The following is a 23,928-nucleotide window of genomic DNA, read 5'->3' on the forward strand; positions in this document are numbered from 1 at the left end:
AGAGTATAAACTTGTTTATTTGGTTTCTTTCAAAGGAACAAAATGTCAATTTGCACTGTAGTATTTGCATTGCAGTCTAGGCAGAGTCCACAAGAGCACTGATGGCTTCACTGACTCCCTGCAGTTCAGTCCTCACAGGTCCAGTTGTAAAGCATCTTAACGTGAGGATGCCTTTTGATCACCAACATCACCCATGCTTCCCCCACAGAGATGACAAATTGACAACTTTCCATGTGCACAAATGTATGCTCAAGTCCCATAACTTTGTATATTTTGTATTATGCATGTCAATGCACTTGAAACAGTGCAAATTCACCCCCAGATAACCATAACATATTCCTCTGCTCTCCCCTCCTGGGTGACTGGAAACAATGAGGACAATCAATGAGGGGGGGGGGGGGGGGGGGCGGGGGGGAGACTTGGTATGACCTGGTGCAACAATAAGCCTGCTGCTGGCAGTCATGACCACTAGGGGGCAGCTGCTCGGCAAATAGTTTGTATTTGAATGACACAACATGTTCTTATCCTGACCATTTTGGAAAGACATCTGCCTTGAGCTACAGTTGGGTTTTCTCCCAGCCATAGTCTGGACCATGAGAGCACATAACTGTCTCAGTCATAGTTGAGCTTCCTGAATGATAAACAAGGCTTGCCAGGTAAACCTGTAAGCAATGAATACGGTTCTGTCACTGTATTCTTTCTGTATCAAATGACCTCTTCACACACCATACACCAAAGAAATCTCATGATTGAAAGTCACATTCATGATTAATGAGTTGATAGCTTGAAAACATACAAAGGAGAAAGTTGTATCAATACAATTACAAAGCCTGGGTTTGGGGGAGTTCACAGAAACATAACATAAAAACATTTTCAACGGTGGTTGTTAGCGGGGTAGCCATGCTACAGGCAGACTGATGATCATCTCTGTCCACCATTCTGCCTCATAGCCCCTTGTTGAAGTAGACATGGCGTATGCCATCTCCATACTGAGACACGATGGACTCCCTGAGCTCTGGCTCCAGCTTGGACACAGCAATGGAACTGGAGTAAAAAACACAGGCACGTACACTGTTAATGAGTACTGAAGTCCCCCTTCAGGTAGAGCACAAGGTACGTTGGGATTTAGAGTCTGTGTTGTTTACCAACTCTGAGGAAAGAGGGAGCAGGCTGCTGGTACCATGAAGACGAGGCTAGGGGAAGGGAGGAGAAGGGATTAGAGGGGAGGAGAGTTACAAAAAGCAGCAGGAGAGCTGTTCCCAAGATAATCTTTTCCAGTTGATTACAGTTCTACGGGTCAGAGAAGTTAGCCTGGACTTACAACACTCCCACCATCATCACTTGCAGGGGCCCATGGAAGAACTTGATTTTCTGGAACACAGTGAAGAGGTCTGTCATTAATTATTGCTAATTGATGAGTGGTTAAAGATTTCAACTACTGATTACTTTATAACTTTTATACCATTTTGAATGTTTTGAATATAATAAACAATGTTTGATCTATACCCTGCTATATTAGCTCATGAAAACATGACCCATATGCCTATATATGATTTATGTTTCTTGTAGCATTGATAAACGGTCATTATGCTGTTTGCTAAAGCTTGCTTATGCCTGCATAGTTATAAGTCAGTTATATGTAAGATGCGACTAGGAAATGTCTATGATACTAGATTGCAGGTCTGAAGTCACAATGTTACCAAAGTGTATAATGCCATGCAACTTTGAATGAGGAAAATAAGAAGAACGTCGAGGCTATCTAGGAGCCCTATCTAAAGACTAAACAAAAGCTATCTAGCACCATGAATGAGGCATCTTCTTTCTGTGCTTGCAAAGCTATGTTGATTGTCACCCCTCTCCCATATTGTGATACTATTTAACTGCTTTTCATTCCTGTATTCATTGTCCAGTCCTCTGAGATGCTCATCTTGAGTGCATCAGACACCTGCACCTTACAGATCTGTAATAAATACTTAGATTTTGTCTTGAACTTGTATTTGCCAATGGACTTCATCAACTTGGTACTTTCACAGCAATAGAGTAGAACAAGAGACTTCTTCCACAGCATAGTGCACAATAACTACATCTTCCTTCTTTACATCTCCCTTTTATCTTTGTCTGTCTTCCTCTCACCCACCACACTGTCTTTTTATCACACACTTGTCACATGTCAGTCATTGGGTTTTTCGTCAGCACAACTTCCCTCCCTCTCTTACCCCCAACAGGGTTTGAACTCAGGGCACTCCTGGCTGACCACCCCTCATAAACGTGGCTCTAGCTACCTTTTCTATGGGGCAGGTGAGGGGGAGTTTAACCAATTCAACATGGCTACGCTTGCACATAAGCGTACACACTTACTTGCATGAACTTGTATTTCTCCAATCTCTGCATGACAATCGGCAGAATGACTGTGGGGGAAAAGGAGAACAGATGTATGAAGAGAGTGCTGTGAGAGGTTGTTTGATTGGATGAATTAATAAAAATGTACTGCATTCAAACGCATTCTTACTCATGCCCGGGGCTGCCATGGTAACGCGAGAGATCACCACCTGAGTGATACCCTTAATGGCAGCTTTCTGAGAAAGAGGAGAGCAAGAGCAAAGGGGAGAGAGGGAGGAAGAGGAGAGAAATAGAGAAGGAGAAAGAGAGGAATAGAGGAGAGAGAAGGGGAGCAAGCGAGGGGGAGTGAGAGATTGAGTGAGTGGGCAGTCTCGTGAGTGAATGCGATGCCATCAGCCCAGTACTCACTCGAGAGTGGCCGAGCTTGTTGCCGTTCTCATCTGTGACTGCAATGCCATTGAGAATCTCTCTGTAGACACACACACGATCAGTACCACACACACGATCAGTACCACACACACGCCCGCGCAATCAAACACACGCAAACACAAGTTATACTTACTGTTGTCTCATCATGGGGATGTTGACACAGTTAGCTGCTGCCACAGCTGCAAATGGCACCCAGCGGGCGACTAAGGGAGGGGCTCTCTGGAGGTGGGGGGGAGGGGTTAGATGATGGTGAGACAGTTTAAGGCCAGAGAAGACCCTTTCACACAGCCTGTTAAAGCCGGGAATGTTGCCTTGCAGTTCAATAAAACAGGTACGGACACAGCATGGTGGGGTCGTCGTTGTACCGGCAATAAGCCGGCAGCAGAGGTACATTTATTAATTTAGCAGACGCTTTTGGTAGTCACAGAGCCGAATCAACGTCTGTTTAAAAGGGAGAGCCGACATGGCGGGACTACACATGCTATGACGCTGACGTCTAACATCACACAAAGTGGCGGCATTATGCCGGCTTTGTTTGGTTCAGTGTAAACAAGCAAAGCCGGCACAATGGCAGGTTATCTTTACGGCAATTTTGCAGGATTGCTGTATAAAAGGGGCTATTGATTAAAAGTCAGATTGAGATTCCATTATTTCAAGGCCGATAAGAAGTGTGTTTGTGTGCATACCACAGTCAACTTGTCTGAGACTGCTTTGCTGGTGGAGAAGGTACCTTGGTGTAGAGGTTCAGACCCACAGCTGTGGCCAGGGCAGTGCTAGTGGCTGTGATGTACGCCACTCCAATCTGCCTGGCAACACAAACAAACACACACAGAAAGGTTTCTCTGACGGAACTCTTTAGAGACATAAACAGGAGGAACCCTCTCTACTGGTTCTCCCCCTCATAGTCTCCCTCATTTGTCAAAGTTAACATTAGGTCAGATGATTTGCCCAGGGTTTGTGGTTCAGGACCTGGCCCAGTTTGGTGGCTTACTTTTTGGAGATGGGTGAGGCGGCATTGCGGTTGGTGTAGTTGACCAGGGCATTGAAAGACTGGTTCACCCACTGCCAGAACACTACAGCCGGCACTGATCTGTGGCCGCACACACGGACACACACACACAAATGGTTTCGGAGTCCAGCACGGTTTCATACAACCTATGGACAGAGGCCTATATCCCATAATGCACTCAAATGTAATGCACTCACATAAAGATATGATTGTGTGGATGTTTGCTACAACCCTGGCCCACCTGTAGAACTGCAGCATGAAGCCTGTGATTGCCATTCCCCCTGGAACCTGGAAGGACATCCGGCCAATCAGATTCATGCGGTCGCCCGTGTCAGGGTGAAAGGCGGAGTCATAGAGCTTCTTGGCGTAGAGAAGCTGCTCCTCGGTGGTGCCTGGAGGAATGCTGCCCGCTCTGCCACACACACACACACGAGCCACCACATTCTAGTGGGATTCCTCTTTGCATTTGTTAACGGAAACATAAATTCAGTTTCCCCTCCCTCCCTTCTTTTGTCCCCTTTCTCATCTCCCATCCCTCACTTCTTCTCTCCCCTTTCTTAACTTCCCTCCCTCACCTCCTCTCCCCTCCTCACTTCTTCTCTCCCCTTTCTTAACTTCCCTCACCTCCTCTCCCCTCCTCACTACTTCTCTCCCCTTTCTCAATTCCCCTTTACTCCCCCCCACATCCACCTGCAGCTGTCCACCAGCTCTCGAGCCTGATCCAGGCTGGAGTCGGGTAGCAGGGCCGTGCGGAAGTCTGTGATGTTGAAAAAGTGTTTCAAACGGCCCATGAAGGTGCTCTGGTCCCAGCGGGGAGAGTCGATGTCAAACCGACTCTGGTCCATCCTGGCTTCCCTAGCGGGAAAGAGGAAGCACAGGGTTTTTGAAATTCTAACAAAATGATCCTAACAAAAAACTAGTGTCAAACTCATCTCAGGCTCCTTAAGTACTGACCACCAAACCGTACCTGTGAAGCGCAAACCCACTGACTGACATACGCTTTCTGTATCTTTAAATCCAAGATGTGAAATAGCGAAACGTTTATAAACTTCACTTCTGATCTAGCGAACTCTAGCCATTTAGCTTGTTTACCAGCAAGGCACATTCCTGGGCTGACTTATGCTACATATGTCACTGGGTTTCACCCCACTGGATAACACTATTCTAGCAAACAGCAAGGTAGGTACACGTGTTTATATGTATGCCGCTAAATAATATATGATCGATTAGCTACATACCTTGATAGGTCAGAATACGCGTGGGAACACTAACTCTTAATTGTAGTGGATGTAGTTTGAGTTCAATTTAAGTGTTTTAAAATTCTATAATAGCTAAACCGAAGGAGGGGTTCACGTGGCAGCACGTCTTCCAATCAGAGTAGAGGGCAGCTCAGTCCCTCTGTTCTCTTCACATTTCTCTCTTTCAACCGAAAATTACAATTATTGGCCGCCAGCACATGGAATTAATTGCTTATTGCAGTATTTATTCAAATGCAGTATTTATTTGCTAGTTAGCTAAAGCGACAGTTTGTGCAAAGGGCTGTTTGCACTGTCTCTTTAAATCCACCACCCCACTTCCTCTTTTGTCACTAAAGGGCTACGTTCGAATACTTTTAAAGTGCATGCTTCCTTGACTTCCTCACTTGACGATCTGCTCTGAGTGAGTGAGTGACCGGTTTATGGGCGAATTTCAGGAACGCCAGGGCCCAGTTGTTCAAAAAAGTTGGATCTGGATCATAATTATTTGGATTTTGAAATCCCATGTTTTGTTATCCAGGCTCAAGTAATCAATTTTACTTTTGTGCTGGTTTTTCAAGCAACATTGGATTGGATCACCCTGATACCAAATTCGGATTCCCAGTGTTATAAATGGGACTACATATAAGAATGTAGGCTACTAGCTACGTAAAGAACGGGTTCAATAGCCAGCATGGGGGTCACTTTTAAGTGTTTTGATTTGAAGCATAAAACAATCCAAACTGTCAGAGCCATCATCTGACCCACAAACAAATAAAAACAAACAAATATACATTCTTCACAAATACAATGTGAATATTTTGAACATGTGTTTCAAAATGAGAAAAATGCTAAATTTCCAATAGTTAACTAAATTAAAGAACTTTCAGATTTCGTCTTCAGTTGTGGAGAGACCAGCTTTTTGAAGCTCCCTTTTGGAGGGGGATCTCAATTCTGTCTTTGGTTTGCTGAAGTTGGGAAAGAGTGATTTGTTCCTTTGCCAGACTAATCTGTACTTCTGCTCTTTCATATAAATACATGTATATGTGCTACATGATACAAATATAGTTTTAATTTACCAATTGTTATTACATTTTTTTCCTGAAATCCATCCTTAATCCACCCTTCTGCTGGGATCAGTATGATCTAGATTTATTTTAGATCAAAGGTATTCCAGTTCTATAAAAACGTTTAGAACAACATATATTGAAGGTTTGATCCAGATCAAAACCAAGACTGGATTACGTGATCTAATTCAATTTCAGAATCCTTTTTTTATTTTGAACAACCCATTTTTAAGATTTGATCCAATCCAATAGCCGAAATCTGATCAGATCACTTCTGAACAACTGGCACAAGGTGTGAGTGTGAAAGACAGGATTACACAGTGTGTGTGTGTGTGTGTGTGTGTGTGTGTGTGTGCACATTCCAAACCCATTAGAACATTACATAAATACTGGAGATATTGTTTGTTTCCATAGTCACCTCAGTGAATTAATATTAAAAAAAATGTTTTCATGTTTGATCTTTGGCCTCATTACTGTGCCAAAAACGGCTCCTTGTGTTCCCACAAAATGTTGCAGCTCTAGTGTGTTGAAAAAACAGACTGTGTAAAGCTGTATGTGTCTGTAATAGGCTCGTAAAACACCTCTAAAGTCTGATGTGTCTATGTATAGTTACAATGTGGTTGTGCCGAATATCCACGGGTAGCAATACCTTAATTTTTTCTCTGTATTTTATTTTCTTTCTCTGGATGTTTCTGAGCTGATTGATTAAACAGACACACACACATAAATGCATGCACACTCATATATACACATGCAGGATGAATGCTGGAAACCTTTGTTAGGTTAATGAAAATCACCAGACAGACCTCAGGCCAGACAAAAACAGGATATTGTTACAATCTATCACACACTTTATTAACTTCTGTGTGGAAGAACTGATACTTTGTGTGTGTGTGTGTGTGTGAGAGAGAGAGAGAGAGAGAGAGAGAGAGAGAGAGAGAGAGAGAGAGAGAGAGAGATAGATGAGAAAAGATACACTTGTTTATAAAATAGGAAGTGGGTGGCAATTTCGTGAATATCTTCAATTATGCAAGGCAACATTAAAGGTGTGTGTGTGTGTTAGTGTGTTTGGGTCAAAGTGTGTTCATTGCAGCTCCTACAAACCTCCAGGGTAAAACACACAAACAGCAGCTGCACAACAGCTGACAGCTCCCCGGTACAGAGCTATATAGTGAAACACACACACCCTCTCTTTCCCTCTCTCCCTCTCTGTGTCTCTCTCTCTCTTTCACACACACACTTACACAACTCTAACAGGCATATGCCCCAAAGGCAAGGGTGTGTACATACTCATCTTCTCTTTCTCTGCGCACCTGCCATAGTACAGCACAGCTGTGTGGCACATAAGTCTTTACTCAAACACACACACATTCACCACACGCACACAGCACACAACTCAAGTCACACCATTTCATAGGCAAACACACACCGACATGAGGATCGTTCAGCAACACCTGAGCACACATTCTCCCACACAGCATGAAACCACTCCCACTAACCTCCAAGAAGTACAAACACAGTCAAACACACCATTCCAAATAGCACCCAGCATATCAGCACAGGGCCGATATTGTATCCTGTACTTTCCTGCTGAATTCCCCATATGCTGTCATGATGACCCAGCAACACACCCACACATACAGGGGGAGAGAGAAAGAAACAGAGTAAGAAACAGTGTAGAGAGGGGGGAAAGAGAGTGATGAATGAGGGGAAAGACAGTGGAGAGAAAGTGAAAGAGAAAAGTTGGAGAGAGAAAAAAAGATTGGTTAGTGGAGAGAGAAACAGAAAGCCGAGAAAGAGAGATAGAATGGATTGTGTTGCTTTGCCTCTCCAACAGTATTCCATCACCAGATGTCCAGATTATTTCTAGACAGACATGAGGAGTGAGGATTGGCGGAAGATTTTAAAGTGCATTACACAGCCTTAGCCCTACTGGATCATCACATACAACAACCAGTGAGAGCTCTTCCATTTACAGTTTGGTAGAATTCAATCTGGGACTGGAGATCTAGCAGCACACTTAGATTGAGCAGTGCACCCCTAACACAGTCTGTGAAGAAGAGAGGGCCAGCCTATTAAAGAGCCCCCTCTGAACAGCCGGCTCATGTTTTATTAATCAAGCATAGAGACAGAGAGAGAGTGAGAGAGAGAAAGAGAGAAGGGGGGGCAGTACAGTTGAGCATGGGGAATTCTGACAAGCTGCCACATACATGTCACTTCCCCTACATACACATGAACACACTCACATGCACACACACATGCACATGCAATACTGAGGCCTTGAAGATGGCAAAGACTGTAACTAAACCTAGCCCCTCTTCTCCTTCCCCTCCATCTCAGGGACAGGGTCTTAAAGGGCACACAGTCAAATGAAGCTACAAAAAGCTAAATATGCTCTATATACACACACACACACCAGCAGGACTGAGTTTAGGGGGTGTGGACAGGAGGGCAAGAGCAGGGAGAAGACAGAACATTTCATAAGTTATAAGACGTGCAGGTTCATGACGAAGTTCCATCATTCTCATGCCCCTCTTCCTTTTTCACACGTACGATTCCTCTTTCCTCTCCTCCACCCCACCCCACCATTCAACCCCAACCCTCCACTCATACACCCTCCATCTCCTGCTTAGTTGGGGGAGGGGAGGATGAAGGGAGAGAGGGAGGGAGGGGTGGAGGTAGTATGACTGACAGATCGGCGGATGACTGTGCAGTCCCAGGCCTCATTAAGAAGTCTGTGCTTATATCATCTGCTATTCTACCCATCCTCCACTGCACCGGGCGCAATCAAATGATACCACAGGAGAGGGAGAAAAGGATGGAAGGAGAGATGGTGGGAGGGATAGGGAGAGGGAGGGAAGGAGAGGAAAGGTAAGAGAGGAGGGGAGAGAACAAGGGAGGTAGAGAGGGAGGGGGGAGGATGAGAGAAAAGAGGGGGAGGGTTTACAGTTGATCTTCCTCAATGAATGCTGGGAGGCGACCTAACGTACCATCCAGCTGCGCCACAGAGACAAAGGGAAATCTCTCCCAGGCAAGGTACTTTAATATGCTGCATGTTTTAAACCAGGAAGTAGACACACTGCAGAAAATGCACACACTTCCAACAGGCTACCAGGAGCAAAACATTCTCTGTTACTGTCATTTATTATGTATGGCATAGCATTCCCAAGTTTGTTTAGGATATAGTATTGTATAGTGGCATGTAGATTAGTCTGTTCTAGACTTTGTGACCTCCTATTCTCTCTCCATTCCTGACTCAGTTCATTGGGTGTATCCAGTCTGGCAGTAGGAAAGGTTCCATAAACGGGTGACATATACTATTTGTACGTCATTTAGGATAAAGGTATCTGCTAAATGAATCAATGTAAATAGAGTATTACGGAACAGTGTGTATATGTGGTATAGGAGCTTCTTTCACACATTTCAGGCCCAATGAATGGTTGTGAAAACATCTCTTAAACTAACACACCTTCTCTCAATGACGAGCTCCATGACCACACACACACACACCTGCGGGGGAGTGGGTTTGATCAGGTTAAAGTGTAACCAACACAACAGTAAAAGAACAGCGAACATTCTGTGGCATACAGAAATAGTGAATCCCAGCTGGCACGTTTTCAGCACCAGGTTTAACATGAGACATGGTCCAAGCTAATGTCTTGGAATAACACAAACAGCAATATCACATATATTTCCTTTTAGCCATAATCAAACAATATGTTAGTCTTGTTCTGAAGTACATTGATTTGTTTATTTTGTGTACAGTAGCAGTTTAATTCCATTTGTTATCTGGTATAAAAGTCATGAAAAAACGGACAACCGTTTATGCCACATCCTGCCAGGACCCATGGAATATACAGCCACCTCCAGGAGGCTTTCAGCAACTGACAGGAAGTCAAGAGCTTTGGGACAGGAAGTTAAGACTACTTTCAGGAAATAAAATGAGTTCTTAGGGGTTCTCAGGCACTGCAGTCTATGGATTGAGTCAATAACAATTCTCTCTGTGGAGAGGAAGGACTTCTTTTAAGACAAATAACTTCCTGAATGTGGTTAAGACCAAGTTGTCATAGCTTACAGTTCCAGTCAAAGCAAAACATTAGGTAAAACAGTAATTATCCAAAGCAAATCTACTTTCTTGCCATCACACACACACCCCAATTATAACAGCCTGTTATATTTATCCTCTATTCTGATGTGTTCATAATCACACCAACATGAATCCTGTCTATGAACTGGGAGTCAGGTGGCTGAGCGGTGAGGGAATCGGGCTAGTAATCTGAAGGTTGCCAGTTCGATTCCCGGCCGTGTCAAATGACGTTGTGTCCTTGGGCAAGGCACTTCACCCTACTTGCCTCAGGGGGAATGCCCCTGTACTTACTGTAAGTCGCTCTGGATAAGAGCGTCTGCTAAATGACTAAATGTAAATGTAACTGTCATTCCCACAGAGAGGGAAAGAAAAATAACAACAAGTTTGTAGACTTGTGAGAGCAGAAAGTAGACTGGGATCCAGAAGTTTTATAGGCACAGTTCACTGTTAACTGGTGACGTAGTGCTTGGCCGAGGACTGCCCGTACAGCCCGTAGAAGTCTGGGTGTCTGTGTGTCTGTGAGGCATCTATCCAGTCCCTCATAGACAGCCCCTGCATGGCTGAGGCTCCGGAGGACAGCTGGGGATGAGGAGGGTACTCCGGCGAGGTCACCCAGGGGAAGGAGCCTGATCTCGGGTAGGGTGGGTTGGTGCGAGGGGGCACCCCAGAGCAATAGCAGTTATCCATGGTACACATAAGGATCTTCCTGCCTGCATACTCCGGCAAAACAGCCTGCTGAGAGGGGCCCCCACTGGGGTAGTGGGAAGGGGGGAAAACGGGGCCCGAGTGGTGGGGGGCCGATGGAGAGCCACTGGAGCTGTCCCCCAGAACACTGATATGTTGGACTGAGGAGCTGGGGCCTAAGCTGGGGTTCAAAGCCTGGGAGGGGCCCTCGGAAGAAGACGAGGAGGGCCCCTGACGGCCCTGGCCACCCAGGTAGGGCTGCTTGGCGCTGGGGGAAGGATCCTGGAAGTTGTGGGCCCCTCCAGAGCCCTCGGGGAAGGCTGAGAAGTGTTTGCGCTTCTCTGGCCTGGAGGAGGAGGAGGAGGAGGCTTGGGAGGTGGCTGGGTACGGCACTGTCTGGAGAAGGAGCGAAGGTGCACTGAACGGAACTGGGAGAAGAGTACAGGGGGGGGGGGGAGATAAAGAGGAAGATGACACAAGGATTGAGAAAGATGGGAGAGGTTAGAGAAAATACTATTTATTAAAAAAATACACATCTGTTGACACACAAAATACTTGAAGAGAGCTGTAAGAGTAGTATGTACAGTAGTTAGTCAGTGTTATTTACTCTCTCCTCTTCCTCTCTCTCCCTCGCTTTTTAATATTTGAAATGGCAAACAATAACACAACAGTGGTACCGGTATCTCAACTCCTCTCCTTTCTTACCTTCCAGCATCTTGTGCAGGTTCTTCTCCTTCTTGGTGACCTCTGAGAGCAGGAGCTTGGAGTTGAGATGGCCGACCTTGTGAGGTGGGAGGCCGCTGCCCAGACATGACTGGGACCTAACCGAGCACACACACACATGCGGGGCACACATAGGAGGGACAAGGTGGGGAATGAACAAGATGTTCCACAGTGAGCCCAAACGTCTACCACTAGATCTAGAGGAACTGTCCTAGAAAGGGGGTGATGCCTGGTAGGGCTCAGCACTGGTAGGGCTCATCATCACTGAAAACACTGTTACAACAGACACACATACACTGGTTCCTCTCAAGTGTTATCGGCACAGCGAAGCACTCACCTGTCACTCAACAGCTTCACAGGTTTGGTGTTCTGGAACAGACAAACACATTTGTCAGTTAAGTCCACAACTGTTAATTTATTTAGCATGTGTGTGCGTGTGTGTGTGTGTGTGTGCGTGAGCGAGCGATACCTTCATGAAGTTGATGTCCTCGGCCCTGTCCAAGACCATCTGAACAGAGCTCAGTAGCTTGTCAGCCTCCTGTCTCCTCTCGCTGAGCCGCAAGGCCTGCTGGGAGTTCTCCTGTCGGTATCTGGAGTGGGCTCGGTCTAGCAGCTGCATGGTCTCACTCAGGTCCTCTTCCAGCATCAGCTGCATACGCCGGTACTGAGACTTCACCTGCTCCTTCAGCTCACACACAGCATCCTGCAGGAGAGAGGGGAGTTAGAGGCTAGTTATGCACACACACATACGCGCACGCACGCACACACAGCAGTATAAGGTTGACCACGTACCACTGCGCTGGACTTTCCATGGATTTTCTCACTCCATTTCTCTATTTTCTAGAGCAATGCGTGTGTGTACGTGCGTGTGTGTACGTGCGTGTGTGTACGTGCATGTCCTACCTCCACCTGTGTCTTGTCCGACTCCAGCTTGCAGAGTTGCTCCTCAATGTCCTGAACCCGATCCTCTATCCTCTCCTGTTGCTTCATCAACATGTGCTGAAGAGAGAGGGAGAGAGAGAGAGAGAAAGAGAAAGAGAGAGAGAGAGTAAAGAGACAGAAAAATACACACAAGGGTTAGTCACAGATCTCATCACAAGACTCTTGAGAACCAAACTTTACTCTGGTGCACATCCAAACACACACACACACACACACACAATATGAGCCCAGATGCCCTGACCAATATCCTTCCCTCTCCTTTAATAACCCTAACCTCTCCGAACCCTCCCCTCTCCCATCCTCACTCCATCCTAACCCTCCCTCCTGAGACAGACTGAGACACACACAGAAACAGAGACACACACAGAGACATGCACACAGAGAGACACAGAGAGACACAAGACCCAAGCCAGGCCATGCAGCAGTAAGTGAACCTTGGTCAATTTCATGAGAAAGGTACCTAGCAGGCACAGAGGGGAGGAGGCTGCTGCCATGGCAGCAAAGCACTTGTGTGTATATATTTATACAATATGGGAACATGTGAGAGCAGAGTGTGAGAGTCAGGAGAGAGCAGGAATGAGAAAGAGAGAAACAGGGAGTGAAAGGGGGGGCGAGGGGGAGTGAGAGCGAGAGATGGAGAGAGAAAGGGGCACGGAGTTAGAGATGGTGGGAGTGAGAGAGGGGGAGAGAAAGAGACAAAAAGGGAAAACCTGCTTGTCCTTCTCTCTTTCTGTAAAACAGTAGGTCTCTCTTTGTTTGTTCTGGCCTCTCTGTCAGTGACCGATAGTCATGACTGTGTGAATAACACACCAGACTATGCTCCGTGTGAGTGAGTGTGTGAGTCTTTGAGCAAATCTGCTTTCCGAGAGTGATGCAAAGTCGTACAAAAGGAGAAAGGAAGTGGCCAAAAGAGAAAACTAGGGCCAGGAACCGCAAAGTTTCCAGGGTACCAGATAATGCCCTGGGGTACCAACTAGGGCACTGGTGTATAGTCTAACCTTATTGTCTAAACCTTACCAAAAAATAATAATCTGGTATCTTGCTCACTCAATTAATCCAGAATATAGTAAAACCAAATCCACCTTGTGGGTGGAATCATTGCATAATTGAGTGGCTGGTGCCTACAACTAATCAAGTGCCCGATGGTACAGAAGAGTGTTGTGTGAAAAGATGTGTAACTCTGCAGAGATTCTGCGAGTCTTCGTCCTGTGGCACCGCAATTTCCTCAGATGTATCCACAGGGGGTGACAACTTGAATTGGAAGACTGTCTTATTATTGTTTTATGTTCATAAATGTTTTGGCATCATTTGCTAATGTACTTTTCAAATAAAAGGCTTAAATGGGCATTCAGTTACCAAGTAGGAAGCAGCATCTCAGCCATGTGCTCCCTATCCGTGTTGTGGTAATCCCTTACCACAACACCCTTATCCCTTATTTGCTCACTGAACTCTCCATCATGTTGCTTCCAGCCCTGCAATGACTACTTTTTAATATCCAAGTGACACTCATGCATTGGCAATATTGTGCAGAACACAACCTTCTACTAACGAAGCACAAAAAGGCATTTTCATGCACTCAAACATTGAGCATTGATTGAATGAGAATGGTCTTAGAGGGAGACTGTGTACAGTATGGTGGGATAAGCCAGGTCTTGATGGGTCACTGCCTGCTAACAGTGACCCATGGCTCTGGATGGGTCCATTTTGTAAAATAAAATAATAATGTGCTGAACCAAACCCATTGCACACAGTAAACATAAGTGTGTAACCGCTCACTCTTTTGATAAATATGCCTGAATGACTTCTGGAAATAAATTGCGTTAAATCGCTGATGAAGAGGCCATTACGCAGGAGGAGCAGCACTGCTAAAATGCACCGCTATTCCTCCCAACACCTCCTCCTGACACGGCCATTACTGGCAACGCCTACTTCATGGCAAACTTTGTGGAATTTACACAAATGCACCTTAGCTGGCATGAAAAAGATCAAATGCCTGGAGCATTACCCATTTGACAGCTGTAGAGAGTGAGCAACAGAGCGAGTTGTGGGAAAGAGAATCCAATAAAGAGAGAGATGAGAGTGAGACAGGAGAGAAACCATTAAAGAGAGATGAGAGTGAGACAGGAGAGAAACCATTAAAGAGAGAGATGAGAGTGAGACAGGAGAGAAACCAATAAAGAGAGAGATGAGAGAGACAGGAGAGAAACCATTAAAGAGAGAGATGGAGGGACAGAAATACAGATAGATGGGGGAGAAACAAATAAAGAGAAAGATGGGTGGATGAACAGATGGAGAGATGTTGGAGAAACAGATAGAGAGATGGATGGAGAAAAACCAGATAGAGATGAGGGAGGGAGAAACAGAGATGTAGAAACAGAAAAGACAAAGAGGGAGAAAGCTGAAAATTTGAGTGAGAGATGGAGGGGGGAAAGGGAAAAGAGAGATGGAGGGATGGAGCCGAAGAAGGGAATTATAGTAGGCCCTGGTAACAGTGCTGCTCTGGTATCACAGAAACAGGCCTCTTCAGATGCACTTTTTCCTGTGTTTTTCTTATCTACCTTTCTCACACACGGTCCAAGAGACTGCGACCGTTCAGCCCAGTAAACGCGACACTCCAGTCCATTCATTCTTTCGCTCTCTTTTGTTCTCTCAGCACCCCCTCTCTCTATCCTCTTACCTTTCCCTCTCTTGCCCTCTCTACCATCACATCTTCACTCCTGCACTGTTTAATTTGCCTCTCCATCTCTTCTCCTACCCTTTCTTACCTCACCTTCTCTTTTATTATCTTCCAAAACGATCCTCTCTTTCTCTGGTTCTATGCCTTCTCCAGAAAGACTAGGTCTGGGAGAGAGAGACTGGCACTGGGAGATAGAGACTGGCACTGGGAGAGAGAGACTGAGACTGGGAGAGAGAGACTGGGACTGGGAGAGACACAAGGAATCACACAGCTGAGTGCTGACCGGTGAAGAGTCACCATTTCTCTTAGCTGAGTGCTGAGTTGTGAGCTCTACTAGTGACTCAAGCTACACAGAGGCCCAGAATCAAGACCACATCCTGGGCTATCAAGACCAGACTGACCCCTGACCTGAGACAGCTCACTGGAGCGCAGCACACAGGAGAACTAGGCCTTTCAGAGGACAGAAGCAGGCCAGGCCCCAACCCAGCAGAACTGGGCCTCGGTGTTGTGTTGCGTTTGTTTGCCCAACAGACAGACACAAAACAAGAGCTCCAACAGAATGAAACCACATCCCCAGAGAGAGACCCTTAGCCTGCACACACACACCCCCACCTCCCACACACACAGCTTCTGTCTGCATGCATAATAGTGCTTCCAATTACACCCCGTGCTGTACCCTTTACTTCACCATACAATGTATCAGTTTCTGTTCCACGCCTTCCTTTCTCTTTCCCCTACTAAGTGTGAGATAGTACTGTGCTGGGATAGTTAGAACTGGACTGAGCTGGACTGGACTGTGAATAGCTATGCGGGCTAGGCTGGACCAGGATGTTGATGTGCAAGAATCCCTGAGGGTACAGACATCAGAGTCTCTTTCAGAATCAAAGGACAAGTTTTCCACATGACATGTCATCAAAACGCCCTCCACATTGTAAGAGCATGACTCATATTCAGACAGACATGACACTGCCAACTCATTATGGGGGAGGGGAGAAAGTAAGAGGTGAGGCATTGAAATGTCCCCCCCCCCACACACACACACACATACAAAAAGATTTTTTATAGATGCTTTTAGTCACAGAAGCAGCTCTGGAAGAGTTGAGCTAGCATGGTGGTTTGGGCTTTGTGCTCTACATAAACAGTTCGGAGGTTTGCCAACAGCATTCACGGCCTCAAACTAAAATAGCCCCCTGGAACGGGCCAGGCTCTCGCGCCCCCACCCCAGTGGGATGGTCCAACCTCCCCCACCCCCACCCCTGTGAACGACCTCCCATCAACAAGAATGATGAGGGGAAACTTTATCCTCCAATCACTGCTACAAAGACACCAGTGTTGGTTCCATATTCTAAATCTGAATCGCCATGACAAAACCTTCGTTGAACACTGAGGAAAATGTGTGTGTACAGTACGTACATGTGACTTAACAGGTGTGTGTGTGTGTACATTTAACAGGTGTGTGTGTGTGTACACTTAACAAGTGTGTGTGTGTGTACTTAACAGGTGTGCCTGTGTTTTGTGTGTGTACATATGACAGGCCTGTGTGCGTGTGTGTGTGTGTGCTCAGCTGTGCTGAGGAGAGGAGCAGGCTGTACATGTAAGAACAGGCTGGGAACCATTGTGTTGTCTCTGAGCTATGCTGGCTACTAGCCCAACACACAGCTGGCCAGATAGGAGGAGGAGAAGGAGGAGGAGATACAGAGGAAGAAATAGAAAGAAAGAAAGAAAGAAAGAGAGACAGAGACGGAAGGGAGAGAGAGAGAGAAGAGGTAGGATACTTATGGAGTTTGCGGGGGTGTCAGGTAAACACACCCTTCCTGTGGAGGGAGGAGAGGCACATCTAATGAATTCCTGTGTGACTTGAGTCACCCTGTAAAAACCCTGCCGTTATGAAAGAACAAAAAGATGTGTGTGTGTGTGTGTGTGTATGTGTGAGTGAGAGAGCGTAGTGTGTTTTAAAGCTGTAATTTCTCACTCCCTCTCTCTGCCTCCATCGAAGCCACGACACATGGGCCATGAAAGAGCGTGAGAGAGAGAGAATTCCTCCACGCATCCACAGGGCCAGTCTTGCCAAGCCCACAACAGCACACCTCACAGCAACACATCATCACTCACCAGCACCCACCCACCCTCCCCCCCCTCACCCTCCCTCCCATCTTCTTCCTTCTTTCCCAACTTCCTTCATGACACACATGGCAAGATACTTTAGCAAGCAACACTAAGTAGCCACTATGTTTAGTGACCCATCTGTTGAAACCAGGAAACAGCCCTTCTTATTGGAAACCCTCGTGTCAAAGCATAGCGGTCTCACAGTTTCCTTCAGGTTAGTATGCAGATTTGCTGTCCAAGTGTTTCTCGGGATGTGTCAGCTCATCAACGTGTGATCCCATTCAGATCGAGGACAGGGGTGTATTACACATCTGTGGTTTGCCCTTTCACCCACTTTCCACCCCGACAAAAGCGAAAGATCCTTGTCATAATGTATTGTCCCGCGAGACACTCCGACGCACATTAACCAACTTCCTGTCGAAGCTAGTGCCACCCCTCATGGTTTTCAGTCATCACTTCCTGTTTGGGAAGATTTCATCTTTAGCCCTGCGTGAGGGGAGGGTGGGACTGTGTTACCAGGAACTTTACCATGTCTGATTCATAGAGGTAGTGGGTGCCAACACACATAATAGTACACACCTTATTATCCAGATGAATCATTTTTTTGTACAAAAAAGTTTCTGTTTACATTCAGTACAGGAAAGACTGGACAGTGGAAGTACATACTGTGACTTTTGAGACAGTTCAATTAACAATCATACACAAAGTGAGTATTTTATGTGTCTGTGACTCTACTGTGTGTCTGCGACTCTGCTCTGTTGTGTGTCTGTGATTATACTGTGCCGTGTGTCTGTGGTCTAGCTCCATGGAGCAGCTGGACATTGTGGAAACATGTACACACCCTTTACTTCATACATGATCCATACATGATCCAATTAGTTCCACTAGCACTTCTACACGCTAAGTTGAGCAAGATATACTACTGGCTCAGCTAGTAAAGACGTGTGTGTGTGTGTGTATGTGTGTGTGTGTAAGGGGGAGAAGGGGGGCACAGCTTTACCACCCTTTTCTGTGCACATGGAGCTTAAGTGCAACTATAAACAGAGCACTTTATGAGGATGAAGGATAAACCCTAAAGCCTTGTGCTGGGTCAGTTTCCTTGTAAGGTATAGGCCTTTCAGATGTGACAAACTGGATGTCAAACTAACAAAGAGAGGGAGTCAGGTGGCTGAGCGGTTAGGGAATCGGGCTAGTAATCAGAAGGTTGCTGGTTAGATTCCCCAGCCGTGACAAATGATGGTGTGTCCTTGGGCAAGGCACTTCACCCTACTTGCCTCGGGGGAATGTCCCTGTACTTACTGTAAGTCGCTCTGGATAAGAGCGTGTGCTAAATGAATATAAATATAAATATAAAATGTAAATGTAACGAAAGAGACCTTTGGGCCAGACATCCTCAAACATCAACAAATGTGGCACAGAGTGGCACTGATAACCCGTTTAATACCCTATTCACAAATAAATACGTGAAAATTAAACCCTTTTTAAAAGAGAAGCTAGATTCATGTCAGTGGCCTGGTCATGGGCCTCCTATAGGCCCGTTGTGGTGCACTTACCCGAATATCGTTCCTTCGCACCTCCACGTCGCAGACGGCGTGTCCATGGCTCGAGGCGCACCTGGAGAAGCAGCAGTACTGACAGACGGCCACCTGCTCTGCCTCGCAGTGGAACAGTCGGTACTCGTCGTGCTGTGGGCAAGTCCACGCTCTCACCTCCTCCGTATCCACCAACAGGTGCCCCGGAGCCGGTGACGGCTGCTGCAGGTGCGTTTGGACGTGAGATTGACAGCAGGGCGCTTTGCAACGCAAGCAAACTTTCTGCGCCGGGAGCGGAGGGCCCCGTCGGCAGAAGATACAATGCAACACCGAGGGTGTCTTGTCGACGTTTAACGAATTGAACTTCTCCACAATGTTCGTTAGTTTGATGTTCTTTTCCAGTGTGGGTTTCTGAGAGTATGCGTGATTGCACTCTGGACATCGGACTGCCGCCGCCTCTTTGGCCCAGGCCTCGGAGATACAGCCCCGGCAGAAGTTGTGTTTGCACTGGAGCTGTATGGGCTCCTCGAACACATGAAGACAGATCGGACAGATAAGTTCTTCTTCGAAACAGTTTTTCCAACTCTCTGCCATGTTGGTTTCGTTTGTTGGATTCCTGTCAACGGTTCTGTAAGAATTGGCTGGCCTAACCCGGATTCTTTGTTTTAGAAAAGTAGGCTCTCCGACAAAATTACAATACAAAGTAAAACGATATAGCTATAGACTAAAGAATATTTAGATTCTGCAACTTACCCTAGCCTAACCACTGAACTACACTTGTCGTGTCTTTATGACAAAAACGATTAGAAAAATCTACAACCCACCAAAATAATCTGCTTTTTGATTATAATGGCGTAACACTTAATGGCGAGACATTAAGGGACAAGGATGCTGATACGGTATAGCGCGTTCCCTATCTGTCAATCATTAATGTCCATCCACAAAACAGCCGAGGGAAGTTGACAAAACAGACTTAACAGTTGGGCATGTTTAGGATATACTATCATAAAAAAAGTCAGAAACTGAAGCAGAATACAGAACAAGCAGACAGAGTAGGCTATGTCGCTGCGAATATGAATTCCCTCACACGAAGAGGAAGTGAAAAGCGCAAGTAGGACGGATATTCGTCAGGTAGCCGATCTATGGGCCTAACGGGTTAATTTAAGAAGAGAGCCAGAGTCTGTGGAGTAATTGTAACAACGTATCAAACAGTCACATTAAATAGCTCTCACAGCCTACTAGAATTAGGTCGACACGTCTTTCTATAGCTTTCTATTAACAGCCATTTTGTCAGCGTCTTTAGAGCAAATTTAAAAAGCAACGTTACTATTTATTTTCCATCTCATTTGTATGCAGCTTCTCCGATGCAGCGACAGTCTGTTAAAAACGGAAAACGTCAGAAGATTTCTGCTTCTTCGCAGGATCAAGCGATTCGTTGACGGTCAAGGTCTAAATACATTTCCAAAAAATTGTCGCTGCACTATATTCCAGTCGTCCTAATATGATAATCGTTGTGCTTTTTCTGGTTCCTTTAGGAGAGCTATAGCCACACTGGACGTAACTCCGAATTTTGCTCGGCTCCCCCTTCTCTGATAGCGTGACGGCAGCACTGATACATAAAGGAGGAGGGGTCTACGGGGAAGTAGGCGGGGATTTAATTTAAAACGCTATCCGTGCACTGTCTGTATACAGGTTTAGTAGCGTATTCCAGTAAAACTCAGTCTAGGACGGGATGCCTATGGGTCGAATTGTATGAAAGACATCTTTTAGACCTCCCCTTTACGCGCTGTCCTTCTCTCCCTTTATTCCATTCAGTGTACCTTGGTGAACACAAACAGAGAACACGAATCCGCTAAATAGCCTATGGGCTGTTTATCAATTCGAAGAACACTATGAACGCACTATGAACGGTCTTGCAAGACCGCAAGGACGGGGAACGATTTGAGATGCGTGTGGCCTAGGGTGACCAGACGTCCGAATTTCGTCCGGACAGTCCGGTTTTCCAGCCCTTTATCCGGACCGCTGTTGCGTTTCCTCCTTTTCGCCCTTTTGTCCTCCTTTTTGACCCTTCCTGCCCACCGTCGCCATTTACCACTCGCGTAGGCTTTCAGATGCCAAAAAGAAAGACCTCATTAAAACCTACGTGGAGTTCAGAACTCCACTTTGCCACTAAGAGCAGCAAAGATCAATATCGTGCCTTCTGTAAGCTCTGTCGCATTGATATAGACGTGAGTAGTAGGGGGAAAGGGGCTTTAGAGCGGCATGCCTGCGCTAGGCAACGGCACAAGGATAATGCTAGTTCTGCCGGGCACTCTTCCTTAACATCATTTTTTGCTCTGAACACAACAGCGGATGATAAAACAACCGCTGCTGAACTGACCAAATTATATATTTTAATTTATATTACAATTGAAATAGTTTGGGGAATGGTAGGCCTACTGTCTTATTTTCTTATTTATCATTTGACTAAACTTGTCTCACCAAAGACAACAGAAAATCAGTGCACTTGTATTGAAGTATTGGATTTGTATAAAAAAAAAAACTTGGGGGGATTGTTCTCCTTTTTGACCCTTTGTCCTCCATTTTGGACCCAAGTGTCCTTCCTTTCAGGGTCATGCTTCTGGTCACCCTAGTGTGGCCTTGCAATGACTTCTGGGAAATCAGATGTGTTCTCGCTGACCAAGTCACTATCCGATGCATCCTCGATAAAAGGGGCGGATCAAGAACATTTCCGGTATTTTTGGTGTTCTTGGTGACTTCTGTTCTTTGGATTGGAACCGTACTTGGGCAATGAAAGATGACGTCAAATGAGTTCGCAAGAACACAAGAACGGAAAAAAATGTGGATTGATAAACAGCCATTGAGTGTGCTCCTAATCTCAGCTTGTTACCTGTGTAAAAGACACCTGTCCACAGAAGAAACCAATCAATCAGATTCCAAACTCTCCATCATGGCCAAGACCAAAGAGCTGTCCAAGGATGTCAGGGATGTTTGTAGACCGACACAAGCCTGGAATGGGCTACAAGACCATCACAAAGCAGTTTGGTGAGAAGGTGATGACAGTTGGTGTGATTATTCGCAAATGAAAGAAACACAAAAGAAGTGTCAATCTCCCTCGGTCTGGGGCTCCATGCAAGATCTCACATGGAGTTGCAATGATCATGAGAACGGTGAGGAATCAGCCAAGAACTACACGGGAGGATCTTGTCAATGATCTCAAGCAGGGCCGGAGTGGGGCCACTTTTCAGCCTGGGAGTTTCAGGCCAAGAACGGACCACTTTTTTAGAGAAGGGGAGGATGAGCATCGAGGTTGATTGGAGGAAAAGTGAGAGGAATGAGGGTAGGGGGTGATTAAGGACAGATACAGGATGGGGCATGTTTTTCGAACCGTAATGGTTACGCTAAGGACCAAAGATTTTAAACAGAATTCATTAAAATTGCCTTCGAGGAGGGACATCTGATCTAGGGGGATGACTGACAATGTTTACCATGTCCTTCAGTGCACACATTCAGAGAAGGATCTGATCATGTAAATACCTTTAATGCACTTGGGATTACAGAGGAATAGGCAGTTACACAATTCGTTACCAAATTAAAACAGCATCACAAAAATGTGGGTTTTTGGCGCCTCATAAAAGCTCTTTTACACTACCACACAGAAAAACGAACAAAAAATCACGGCAACATCATGATGCTTAGTGAACACATCCTCTCTTTAGGAAACAAACTCTGAAATACATTCACGCACCAAACACACAGATGGAGGGATGGCAAAAGACAAAAAAAAGAAAAACATTGATTCAATTAATCCAGATGTACTGGCAGGCAGTGTCTCGTCTCTACAGAAACATAGTTTCCTATTCACCGCAAAGCAGAAGAGACGGCCATGCCTGAATAGTCTTCAAAGGCAGCCTTCCTCACTTCCTACCTTCCTGTGAGGACTCACTAATGTAATAGTCTCTACTGGCAACAGCTGTGTAGACCTAGGAGAATTAGCCTTCTCCTGTCTAGCCACGTTAGGTCAGTGGGTAGCTCAAGGAGGGAGGATGCATCTCGAGTCCTGAAACAGGGCATATTTTACTCACATCCTCCGACTGGAGTACATTTCAGCACATTTAAGTAACCCTAGATAACACCACAGAGGACCAGAAAGAACATATATCATACAGTTTTAAAACTAACAAACATTCCTTAACGAAACACTAGTCTTCAAAGTAGTGTCATGAATTCTTGCTCACATTTCCCACAGCATTGTCGACAGTTAGGGCCTGGGTCCATTTCATGTCATGTGGAGAGCATGTTACACAAACAGAACAAACAAATACATACAACACAGTACACACATGACTTCGGCAGGATATGAAAGGGGAAATATTTGCAAAGGTTTTACATACATATTGCGTACACATGAAGACACGCAAGATAATCTTAATTTTTGTTTTTTTAACTAGGTGTTCTGACTGATTAACACACAGAGAGGCTGGCACTGAGGGAAGTCAGTCTGTCTCCAGTCAAACTCTTCATCAACCATGTGGCCCATGAGTTACACAAACAGCATGGATCCACTTTGCCATCTACTGGCACCTTTGGCATAACCGCAAACACACAAACACAGAATATGTCCAGCACTTAGGAATAATAATAATAAAAACAAAAGAAATTGATATTTTACTAAGTATAAAAACCTACAGAAGGGAACACCCAAACCCACTCGTGTCTATTGGAATGTAGGCCGGGGAAGTCCAGTAGTAGTTCTGGCAGGTACTCTTCATGATGTCTGCGTCCTGCTAGGCCGTGAGGGAGGGACAGTGTCAGTGTGCCCAAATCTGGGGCCTCCAACCGGAGCCCCTGGAGCAGGTCAACCCCCATGGACCAAGGCTGGGTTGTGGTTTGCTAAGGGACCACACTCACGTTCCTACTGGGCTGTGTGTGGTCCCAGTGTCTAGGTGTGTGTGTGTATATATATATATATATCTAAAGCCAGTCTCACTGCAGGGGACTGTCAAACACAGAGTCTGGAAGGACGGATATCTTCAGCTTCTTCTCTGGCCAGCTGTACTCCTTCGGTAACTTAGTCTGACAGAATGGGAGGGGGAG

The 23,928-nt window shown here is 45.8% G+C and overlaps 3 protein-coding genes and 1 long non-coding RNA gene across 7 annotated transcripts in view; 1 reads left to right on the forward strand and 3 right to left on the reverse strand.

Annotated features, from left to right (window-relative positions):
- Window positions 1-5,303, reverse strand: LOC134021992 (sideroflexin-2-like). Of its 2 annotated transcripts, XM_062463139.1 has the most exons (13): window positions 5,017-5,303; window positions 4,746-4,787; window positions 4,469-4,633; window positions 4,020-4,190; window positions 3,761-3,859; window positions 3,500-3,575; window positions 2,903-2,988; window positions 2,749-2,809; window positions 2,510-2,576; window positions 2,359-2,408; window positions 1,322-1,371; window positions 1,146-1,193; window positions 1-1,044 (listed from the first exon to the last, which is right to left on the reverse strand). In XM_062463139.1, the coding sequence occupies exons 2-13, from the start codon at window positions 4,772-4,774 to the stop codon at window positions 945-947; spliced, it is 1,002 nt and encodes a 333-aa protein (XP_062319123.1). In that variant the 5' UTR covers window positions 4,775-4,787; window positions 5,017-5,303; the 3' UTR covers window positions 1-944. The 2 variants fall into 2 exon arrangements, with proteins under 2 accessions (XP_062319123.1, XP_062319125.1); XM_062463141.1 differs by lacking the exon at window positions 4,746-4,787 and having other exon boundaries at window positions 5,017-5,296.
- LOC134021996 (uncharacterized) overlaps window positions 1-18,598 on the forward strand; it is an 82,437-nt gene extending 63,839 nt beyond the window's left edge. Inside the window, exon 2 of the long non-coding RNA XR_009930605.1 lies at window positions 18,452-18,598. This is a non-coding gene — a long non-coding RNA (uncharacterized LOC134021996). The remainder of the gene's footprint in view (window positions 1-18,451) is intronic.
- trim8a (tripartite motif containing 8a) lies at window positions 9,090-20,439 on the reverse strand. 2 transcript variants are annotated; one of them, XR_009930604.1, is made up of 7 exons: window positions 18,853-20,439; window positions 12,478-12,573; window positions 12,044-12,277; window positions 11,912-11,943; window positions 11,557-11,672; window positions 10,536-11,279; window positions 9,090-10,334 (listed from the first exon to the last, which is right to left on the reverse strand). XR_009930604.1 is itself a non-coding variant. In XM_062463146.1 (6 exons), the coding sequence occupies exons 1-6, from the start codon at window positions 19,423-19,425 to the stop codon at window positions 10,615-10,617; spliced, it is 1,716 nt and encodes a 571-aa protein (XP_062319130.1). In that variant the 5' UTR covers window positions 19,426-20,439; the 3' UTR covers window positions 9,090-10,614. The 2 variants fall into 2 exon arrangements, 1 of the variants encoding a protein (XP_062319130.1); XM_062463146.1 differs by having other exon boundaries at window positions 9,090-11,279.
- Window positions 20,440-22,356: 1,917 nt separating this feature from the next.
- Window positions 22,357-23,928, reverse strand: part of sufu (suppressor of fused homolog (Drosophila)) — a 13,994-nt gene continuing 12,422 nt past the window's right edge. For both annotated transcript variants that reach the window (XM_062463162.1, XM_062463163.1), the window contains one exon: window positions 22,357-23,909. In XM_062463162.1, coding sequence (XP_062319146.1) covers window positions 23,818-23,909 — 92 coding nt within the window. In that variant the 3' untranslated portion in view covers window positions 22,357-23,817. The remainder of the gene's footprint in view (window positions 23,910-23,928) is intronic.

The sequence above is a fragment of the Osmerus eperlanus genome, chromosome 6 (genome assembly GCF_963692335.1).
Source record: "Osmerus eperlanus chromosome 6, fOsmEpe2.1, whole genome shotgun sequence".
Lineage (NCBI taxonomy): Eukaryota > Metazoa > Chordata > Actinopteri > Osmeriformes > Osmeridae > Osmerus > Osmerus eperlanus.

Bases quoted from the DNA above. Each gene is read 5' to 3' on its own strand.
- trim8a (XM_062463146.1), bottom strand. From the start codon at position 19,425: ATGGCAGAGAGTTGGAAAAACTGTTTCGAAGAAGAACTTATCTGTCCG. The intron at 12,574-18,852 runs GTAAGTGCACCA...CTCTCTCTTCAG, and splicing joins TGCGAAGGAACGATATTCGG to CACATGTTGATGAAGCAACA. The intron at 12,278-12,477 runs GTAGGACATGCA...TCTCTCCTGCAG, and splicing joins CGGACAAGACACAGGTGGAG to GATGCTGTGTGTGAGCTGAA.
- LOC134021992 (XM_062463139.1), bottom strand. From the start codon at position 4,774: ATGTCAGTCAGTGGGTTTGCGCTTCACAG. The intron at 4,191-4,468 runs GTGGATGTGGGG...TGTGTGTGGCAG, and splicing joins GAGCTGGTGGACAGCTGCAG to AGCGGGCAGCATTCCTCCAG. The intron at 1,045-1,145 runs GTAAACAACACA...TTTTTACTCCAG, and splicing joins TCCCTCTTTCCTCAGAGTTG to TTCCATTGCTGTGTCCAAGC.